General features: G+C 50.6%; 2 protein-coding genes across 2 annotated transcripts; one reads left to right on the top strand and one right to left on the bottom strand.

Moving 5' to 3' along the window:
• Positions 1-1,061: 1,061 nt before the first annotated feature.
• ALTATR162_LOCUS8969 (uncharacterized protein) lies at positions 1,062-5,719 on the bottom strand (the record flags this gene model as incomplete). The annotated part of the gene is made up of 7 exons (XM_043316602.1): positions 1,062-2,616; positions 2,675-2,767; positions 2,821-3,010; positions 3,071-3,809; positions 3,846-4,544; positions 4,589-5,578; positions 5,645-5,719. The coding sequence occupies 7 exons, from the start codon at positions 5,717-5,719 to the stop codon at positions 1,062-1,064; spliced, it is 4,341 nt and encodes a 1,446-aa protein (XP_043172537.1).
• A 3,245-nt stretch (positions 5,720-8,964) lies between these two features.
• On the top strand, positions 8,965-9,884 carry ALTATR162_LOCUS8968 (uncharacterized protein; the record flags this gene model as incomplete). The annotated part of the gene is made up of 2 exons (XM_043316601.1): positions 8,965-9,011; positions 9,443-9,884. The coding sequence occupies 2 exons, from the start codon at positions 8,965-8,967 to the stop codon at positions 9,882-9,884; spliced, it is 489 nt and encodes a 162-aa protein (XP_043172536.1).
• Positions 9,885-10,041: the final 157 nt, after the last annotated feature.

Genomic DNA, 10,041 nt, shown 5'->3' with positions numbered 1-10,041 from the left:
CGGTAGTATTCACGCCACGTTTGCGCATGCAATGTAAGGCTTGCAGCAAAGCGACACTGCTACCCGTGAGATCTCGCATGCTGTGCATGTCGCTACGACCGCTTGCATCTGTCGTCAGACGGAACCTAGATATTGGACAGCACACACTTTCAAGGTTAAGAGCAAGTAAGCCTATCTCACACACGGAGATTCGCGAGAGACGACAATTCGCCACAGGTGTGACGGCTGATGACGAGCGGCATGTCGTTTGGTGAACAGGCGCCCACGAAGCCGTTATCGGTGTGCCATGCTGTGTTGACATGCGCAAGTCGACGTTACATTTTCTATATAGATGTTCTGGGAGAATGCGGAGATGATTTGATTCGTGCAGGAAATTTAGGCGGGTGGGACAGCCCTAAGGTCGCATACACACCAGTCGTCGAGACCCTTTTAAAGCGGCCGTTGGCTTTCTGTGACCTGTATAAGGCTACCATGCAGATTATGAAGATTGATGGTCGAGGTAGATAATGTACGTAAGACGATTGAGTTTAACACGGCCTAGCGCCTTACCAAAACAGCGTAGGGGTTGCTCGTCGACATGTGTCTATGTGCCTAACGTTACTAAGGCTCCTGTACCATGTGTGCTGTAGAACACCGGTGTGGTTAATAGTTATCGAACATTCCTTTGTTGCTGCAGCTAAACAACTCTCAACCACGGAGTTTAGTCAGCGCCCTCAACTCGAGCTGCCGCCTGGGCTCACGCGCTCGTCATCGAATACAAGAAAAACAGGAACTCACGATGCTCTGGCGTACACTGACATCGAAATTATGGGGTACGGCTAGTATTTTGATGCTCTGCAGCTTGCGTTGAGATCATGTGTTTGTGTCACTCGAAGCGCGGAGACTGTCTGCAAAAGCTATTCCAGCCAAGCGATTACATGGCTTCGGATACCTCGTTGGCTTCGGCTACTGCGCAATACAAAAGGGATACAATACAAGCTATTTTACCTTTGCGAGAGCTTTGTGCTTATTGCTGTAAGCTCGCGACAAAGTGGAAAGAACAAACGACTGGGGCTCCGCGGTTAAAACACCGTCTGCGGATCGATCCTCCACGAGTAGCAGTCGTTGTTCAAGTAACCTCCCTGCTTTCCATTCACACCTCCACATTGACAGCTGTTGACGGGAACCTCCAGGTATCTGTGGCACAAGTCGTAGCTATACATAAACTGGCAGCCTTTCTCAACGCTGAGCGATATGAGGATCTGAACACCGGTTCCTGTACCCTGGGGGAATGTATAGGTCACCGTCTTGAAATAGTCTTCCTTGAAGACGTCACCCGGGCTGCCCAGTCCACTACAAAAGCTGTTGATGGCATTGTCCATGCGCACATGCTCCGTCTTCTGGTCTAGACCACTGTAGCAGTCGACTTCATTCTGCATTGGATCGCCCTCGCGGGGAGATGCTGTAGGCTCTGGCGGGTCTTCACTTGTCGTTGTAGTTGTTGAAGTGGATGAACTAGACGAGGAACTGCTCGGTAACGGACATACGACCAAGCTGTCTTCCCAATTCTCATCGAAATCGTCGTCGCCCGGGTCTGAGATGGTATTGTTCTCGCCGTAAATCCATGGTTCGCCAATGCAGAAAAAGTCGTAGAAGCCACACTCCTTCACCAAGGGCTCCTCCATTTTCCTGATGATAGGTTGGATCTGTCGCTTGGGCCAGCTACCCGTCGGTGGAGGCTGCGCATTGGGGCCAATAGATGGAGGTGGCGTGGGGAAGGACGCCTCAGGCGCTACCGTGGATGATTCACCATCTGGGCCAGCATAGATAACTGATGGCCAGTGAGGTGTGGTCGCGGGTTTAGGCCAGAAGGCCTCGAAGCCTTGACGTTTCCGGTTGGCAGCTTGTCCAGTCAGTGTCACTGGCTCAAACACCCACTCCGATATTGTCATGGGCGCTTTTGTAATTGTGCTTGTCCAATCACCATCGCTGACTGTGATCAATGGATAGTTCAGTGTGCTCGTAGCACGGGTCCATGGGGGAATCTTGACATTGCAAGGGGGCGAGCAAGTGAACTGTGACTGGTCCATGTCCCAGATTTTAGGATCCACCCAGATGTACTTGCCATACATTGAGCCATTGCTGCTAACGTCTAACACGGATATCTGCGACCAGAAGGGGTGCGAATTGACATTGAGGTTGTCCTTGGCTAGTAAGCCCTTACCGTCCATGACTGCCATATACTTGGCGCCGATAGTAACGAGATGCTGAATCCTAACGTTAGAAAAGTTCTTTTCAAGTAAAGGCAGGGCTTTCTGGCACAGTTGCTGGTCGATGCAGGTCTGCGCGTAAGTGGAGAACCACGAGTATAGGCCCGCGCTTGCGATGAAGATGTTCTGCGACTCTCGAATTATCATGGCCCACGACTCGTCGCACCCACTGAACTCATCACCCGCCGCGCATTCGTATGTCGGGTCACCCGGGAAAACGCCGACGGCGGACTTGAAGGGAGCGGGTGGAGGTGGCGTGGGTTGGTAGTATGGTGACTCAGTCTGAAGCAAACCTGCAAAGATGTTTTGGGCCTTGTAGAAGTTGAACTGGTAAAAGACAGCATGCTCAGATGCAACACCATAGAGCCTAATTCTCATCAGTCTGATTGCGAGGAGCGAGACAGTGGAGAGCGAGCTAGACATACCATGTTGGCTCGGTACTTTCAGCCAAAAAGCCACGAGCCACATACACCGAGTTTTGTTCCATGTTGTTGGCGCCGCTTTCAAGATCGAGATCACTACAGGCGAGTCAGCCAAAGATCTTGACCCATGGAGAAGAGGTGATACTCACTCGATCATGTGATCCGCACTCCAAAACCACGCATTTTCGAGATAGGCTGAGCCAGACGACGTCAGATGGAACATCAAGCTTGCAGCGCTGCAGCCTTGGTCGATACCACTGGTTACTGGTGGACATTCCTTCGGCGTCAACTTGGTCCCGGTGGCGCCTCCAACACGTGCGTGGCAATCCCACAACGCAGCTGACCCAGTGCTCGATGCTTTGAGGTTTCACTCGACCAGGATGGCTCCAGCTGTTGCACCGACAGTAGTGAAGAACAGATCCTGCATCTCGACATCTCCTACTTGGCCTTTGGTACCAACCTTGAGCATCACCTTGGGATGGAGCGCATCTTCGAAGTAAGACCCGGAAGCAACCAACTGAGACCAGGTTTCGCCAACAATTTTGGCGCCGCTAGGCACCGTCACCGTCGATGTGAGTATGTAAGAGCCGGCATCGACGAGCAGGATTTTACCCAAACTCGAACACAGCGCAGCTTGGAACGCCGCAGTGTCGTCATTTTTTCCATCGCCTTTGGCTCCGAGATCCTTGACGTGTATGAAGTCACCAACGGAACGGTCTTCGTACTGAGGCTTGGCACGTTCAAAGTATGCTCCATCGTTATCCACAAGTGTTGAATGTCGGCGGAAACTTCCGACCTTTTCACCTGTGGTGAATTTGCGGTCTTTCTTATCAGCTAAGCCTGCGTAGACCGGACCCATCGCCCGTTCGTCAATCTTGGATGAGGAGCCGGCCAATATTGTCTTGCCCCCTGTATCGGCGACGGTGGTACCAACGCCTGTTAGCTTGATGTTCTCGAGAACGAGCCCGGTACTGCCTGACCCGACCGTCGAGGTGAGAGGTGAGATTTGGACAACCGTCTTGACATTGTTGAAAGACGAGTCGAGGAAAGATGCTGAGCCTATATTTCCCGCTGCTGCACCTGAAGTACTGTCGGGTACAAGCTTGAATCCTGTACCGACATTGTTCATGGTGATGGACTTCTAGACCCAGCCCCAATCCCAGATGAGATGGACGCCAATCGTGCAGCCATCGAACTTTAAGCGCGGCGCTGTGAACTGCTGACCACCACCATAGAGACCTATAGCTCCGCCCTGGAAGGTTATGTCCGAGATTTGCCCACCGCTGCCGTTTCCAGCGTACATGCCATTCTGTGTCGGACCCGCGATGAGGAGTACATTCTCCGTACTCGTAGCCTGAGCGACCTGATAATGCAAACAGGAGGCCTTCTGTGAAGCACGGGTCTGTCTGACGTCGATGATGACGTTGCGAATTTGTCGGTAGAAATTCGCCGTGTTGATGTAGTACTCCTCATCCAGACCGTCCGCGCCGGTGCCTCCGCCCGTGTACTCGTCCGTAGACAAGACCCCCATCCCAATGAACGATTTGGAGGCAAGAATGGTTGGTCTGTCATTTGCATCTCCAATGACTTGCGTCCCGAATGGCATGGGAATGGTAGTCGAGATCAAGTACGTGCCTGGAGGTATGTACACGATAGCGTTCTTGAGTGTAGAGCCGTTACAGCCTTTACCACAACGTTTGCCGTCTAGCATGGCGGCTTTGAACGCTTTGGTATCATCTGTGACACCGTTTCCAACAGCACCGTAGTCGAGAACATTGCGGAACACTGCGTATGTTGCGTTGTCGCCCCATGGTACAGTACCTTTCCTGTCGATACCGCCCATCCAGTAAGTACCTTTGACAGCAACAGCGCGCTTTGTCAGGTTTCTTATACGCCAGCCGCATCTGCTTCAGCTACCAGAGCTGCAGCGTCGGCTATACCGTCGGTAATGTTCAGGAGGGATGCGACTGGTGTGCCGTCTTCTCTTGCGCCTAGACGACGTTTGACCTTCGATTGCCCGATGATAGTGCCAGGCTTGAGCCCGTGGTTGTTGCGCATAGGGTTCAATAATCGAGCCTGGTTCAGCCTAGAAGATTCCGCGATAGCGTCTTCAACAATGATTCGCGCTTTTTCCAGATCGGATAGTGAGGCGTTGTTCAAGAGAGGAGTGATGGCGGATGCAGAAACGTTTCTCGTGTCAGACTTTCTTGCGATGATAGGAAATGATGGCGACACCGGTTTGTTGCGCAACTTATTTTTGAGGTTTGCAGTTTCTTGACGAGATTCAAGTCGTTCCATCTCATTTTCTCCATCAATGTCGTAATGCTCGTCGAAGATGTCATCTTCGTCATCATCCTCCTCATCCATCCAGCGAATTGAATTCATGTAAGACATAGGCACCGTTGTTCCTGTCAGATCCGCGTCGAACCATGAGTCGTATCCATCGGAGTCGTTTGCTGGGACGATGTACTGGCTACCGAGACCCGACTCTATCAGCTCTTGGATATGTTCCATTGCCAGTTCCCATTTCGAGCCTAAGAACGTACTTGAGCTGTTTGCATAGTCCGTTCCGGGTGTGTCTCGCCTGTGCTGATTGACGACCTTCTCGCTAGAGAGTATAGTGCTGGCTGGGTCGTCGAATGTTAAGACCCTCGCGGCGACGCCGTCCGGCAGAGTGACAGCTGTGAAGCCGAAAAGTGCTACGCTATTTTTGTTTTGGTACGTGGGGTGTAGACGGTTATCAGCTCTCCTCTGCTGTATGATGACAGACTTGAGCTGACGCTGTAACTTGTTATGCGCGTCGGCCTGCCAATTCTGTTCGGCTTTACATCCACGTGCACAGCTCAGAGCGGCACAACGTGTCTGTGATGCTACGCTGGGATCGCTTCGATCACCCCCACCTTCAACCTATGTAGCTGGAGGGAATTCATCGCACGAATACCGCATTTTGGAGGGTGTTGTGATCGCACCCACGTGATGGTTCCTAATCTGGTTGATGGAAGTGCCAGGCTCCAGATCTTTGTACCACCACGTACCGTCGTTTCGCATTACGTCTCGCTGGTTTGTTTCAGGGCAAGGATGGCTGTTTTTCCAAGGTCCCGGGCAGGATTTCGATCGGCGCTGGTACGACCGGAAACGACTTCTCTTTCCAGTGTTGAAGTCATAGCCGAATACGGTAACTGGTAGGCCACTTCGACGAGGACCAATACCTCTTGGAGAAAGGTTAAAGAAGTTGTTGGCATTCTCACAGATATCTCTCAAGTAGTGGCAGTTGTATACGAGCCACACCTTTTTTGGCGAGACATCGATTACCCGCTCCTCTGCTGCCGTTATCTCAGGACGGCTGTACATTCTTTCGTCAGTCACTTGGGTTAGAATTGTCAGTTGTTCTCCCGAACTTACTAGAACCATGCAGTCACATAGTTGTTGGTAATAGGATCGATTACCTGTCGGACATTGTAGTCCTGATCCAACTGAGCCAAGGCCAAACGCCCAAGGAGCAAACTTTGGAAGACCCAAAGACACGCAAACAAACGTAACGAAGCCATACTCCCGAAAGAAACGAGGGGAAAATGGAAGTCAAATTCCAAGGAGCGATATTGTTCACTGACTGCGATGATCCGCCTCTGGTAATAAGTGCATAGCGACTTGAACATTACCAGCTATCGCACAGGAGACTATACTGCGAGCAAGCGAAGTAACATCTAACCCCCCTGCATTGAGTCGTGGGATCCTACACTCCCTGAATCCAGACTATGTGTCACCGGAATATGACCCATGTTTTCGCCCGACAGTGTACGAGGCTGACAGACGGTCACCTAGTAGATTGGTAACCTACATTCTCGTGATGTGAATCTCTTTGTTGACTACTTACCCGAAGCAAGGTAGGTCTCGTGAGGAAACCAGGCGTTGTAGTGTGGGTGTCAAAATGTACTCGCCTCATGCTCGGTCAAGAGGATTTTGGTTGACCGCTAAGCTTTTCTTGTCCGTTGCTTATTGGAATAAGCTGTGGGTAGATTGTCTGACCACGCCCCGGCCATGGCACTTCTGTGTACGTCTAGACAGGTCCGTGCCGCAATCAGGTTATCATGCATAGAGGAACGTTGATTAGAACGGGGCGACATGCAAGGGTAGGGACTGAGTGCCAAGGTAATTTGTACACCTGTATGAAGGGCCAGTTCAGTGATACTACAAAATATATCGTAGGATGTGAACCCCTAGGGGTCTTTTGGGCTATCCAGTATTGGATGAGATGGTTATCCAATCAGAGTACATTCGCTAGGTCAGGGTCAAGAAAGCAGGCTCCCCCGCCTTCAATCTCATCTCCTTCACGCCGGTATAGCTGCATCCTAAATGTTCCCTAGGCTAAAACGCATATGATATTTTGGGTGCTTGTACAACGTTTTTAGGATGCGGAGGCATGTTCAATAGCAAGAGAAGCGACCGGAAAAGCTGTATTTTATGCCTACCTTGCGTTATCATACACTTTAGCTTACCACACTCTCGTCTTTCTGCACATGAATCACTTTTCTACCGCTAACTCGCCCAACCTCGTATTGGCCAGAAAATCATCTTATGTCGTAAAAGACTGTAGGACCGTCACTACCTAGGTAAACAGGTCCGGAATCTGTAAGCACAAGGTGAAATGTAGTCGAATATAACGAAGGTGTCGATTAAGCAATTACATCTATCTCCAAGCTAACACAGCGCTTACTCATATCAACCATGTCATCCAAAGTACATTCAAGGTCTTTTCGAAGATGTCGAAGTTGATAATGCCTTGCTTGAAGACGATGCCAGACGTGACGTGACTGCGGTTGTTGACGAAGAGGAATCACATTGCCCAAATTGCGGTTGGCTGCGTGTGACGGTAACGTCAGTTTCAGTTCATAGAAAAGATTTCGAGCCAAGCTGATGAACTCGAGAGGGGAGACTTACCATCCTGCACCGCAGTCCACTGGCAAGATTCCACATTGGCCATTCTTGTTGCAACAGCCCCCATACACTACGTTGCAAGTGTACTTGTTCGGACCTCCACAGCTACTATCGGGTGTAGTACCAGTTTTCCACGGCAACGAGACACTAGTAGTGGGCGATGGACGCGTGCAATTTCCCGACTGACAAGAGGTAAGACCGCAGAACGAAGCACCAGTACCGCACTTGCCATCGAAATTGCAGCAGTCGCCCCATTTCCCTGCACAGAGTCTATCCCCGTGTTTAGTGCCGAAGGTACCGTCGGTGCTGTATGTTTTGTCACCCAAGCAGCCGCCCTCGTAACATGTGCCATCAGCGCAATCTTCCCTAGATAATTGTTAGATTGTGTCTTATGTGTTTGGTTCAGTTCCCGCTAAAAGATTCTTACTCTGATGCACCGCAAGTGAATGTATTGGCATTGCAGCATGGGAAGTCGGTCCCAAGACAGGTCGCATTGTTGTGCTTTGGGCCACAGAGGCCATCTAGAGCCCTCAAAGGCTCGATGTCTAGCATTTTCAATGTTAGTGTTCGCATCTTGGGACTTTGTCAATTAGAAATCGAACTCAAAAATTTACAGCCGTCGATACAGTACTTTGATTTCGGCTGGATATTGGAGCAATCCAACTTCAACGTTGGGTTCAACGAGGAAAAGTAATCGGTCGTGATCTGGTACTTGTTACAGATCTCCGTGCAGGTATAATAGTTGACTTGATCGTAGGTTTTGCCCCAAGCTCGACAGTTGAGTTCGCCAGGCTTCACTTCCAGAATGGTGATTCTGCCACTCGAGTTGCTCACAGGACTCGCGGTTGGCGTCGATATCATGGGAGTGCCAGTCATTTCTGCGAAGCGCGCGACTCTCGCATCGTTGGACCATGTTACAGGTCGGCAATCATCGGCGATGGACAAGTTCGGGAAGCAAGACAAAATGAAAGAGAGCGCGAAGATAGTTTGTATCTTGAACAACAACATCTTTGGAGTGGGAGTGACGCGACTTTCGGGACTGAGATCGATGAGGTAGTACTGACTTGATGATGAGGTTAGCTACGGGAATCGAAAAAACCCCACAAGGAGGTGTACTTCCGAGCAATTTCGCCTGACTCAAAACCAGTGTTCAGTTACCTGTGCGTTACGCACCGTTAGTCTTGGTTAGTATCTGTGTAGTTTCGTGCTGACCACCCTTTAGCGATCAATACAGAAGGTCGCATTCAATGAGGCCCTCAAGTCCGCCCCGTGTCATGCAGGGCAATGTTGCCCCTTCATTTCGCAATATATTCACATAGGCAGTGGACTTCGCCCTGCTGCTATCGAAAGACCCTAAAATGGATGGTCGTGATCTCGATTGGTGGTACGGTCAAGGTTGCATCCGGTAAGCGATATGGTACCTGACCGTGATTACGATATGTCGTCTACTATAGACGTGCAGCTGTGGTCGCTCTTAGCGAGAAGGTGTTTGCATACGATTGAACTTACATTGAAGCTGGCCAAGCGAATACTGTTTGTGAACTGGTTCCGTAAGGTGAGAAGTCCGAAACTCGTGACAATTTCTCGTCCAAGCCGTTACGAGAATTCACCACATATAAGCATAAGCCCCTCATTACCTGTTGAATTCAGAACTTTGCTACAAGCTCACTGCTCTTCAATACCAACTCGGCCATGCAGAATCCTCAGTCTTCTCGTTCTTTCTGTCCTTCCAGCGTTGGGATCCAGCTCCAAGCCGAGAAGCTCTCGAAGTACCACTTCGAATTTCAAAGCCGAATCCAAAGCCACACTCGAAAAATGAGCTTGCGGCGAAACCAGTGCCCGCGTCTGCTACGACGTTGGCGGTGGCGAGGCGCAAAACATCGATGAGGCCGGCATTGCCTACGCCGCATCATACTTGCGATATCTGGCCGACAACAACAACAACCCACTGTGGACTATGTCGCCCGAGTTCGATTGCTCCGAGTGGGGCTTGCCTGTCGCTGATGCCGGAACTGTGCTTGTATTAGCCAAACACATTAAGCCACGCACCAACTCCTCGGTCACCTACTACGATCTGGCTCGCACTATCGATGGTGGCGCGGAAGCTACACCTGATCAGCTGGCCGCATCTTTGCTGGGTGCATGCGGATCTGGAGGCGGCATGATGGGTGTTACGGTTGATGACACGGACTCGGCATACAACACACCTGCTTACAAGGCCTCAGGTGCAAAGCACCAGGATCTTATTGTCAAGGTTGTAAGAGCTCCGGCAGTTTGATTTGGCGATGATGGAACGAGCCAGCTGAACGATTAAAGGCAGATTATGGTTCTGCACAATTCAAAATAACCGAATTCGATCATGTCAGCCTAGGACTTTACTTCACAAGGTACAAGTGAACTGCAATTCTTACGTGACTCTTCGTTACTTGCTTACT

Source organism: Alternaria atra (genome assembly GCF_907166805.1).
Source record: "Alternaria atra isolate CS162 genome assembly, contig: 29, whole genome shotgun sequence".
NCBI classification, from domain to species: Eukaryota; Fungi; Ascomycota; class Dothideomycetes; order Pleosporales; family Pleosporaceae; genus Alternaria; species Alternaria atra.
Note: the sequence above shows the minus strand (reverse complement) of the source record. Positions and strands in the feature narration are given on the sequence as shown.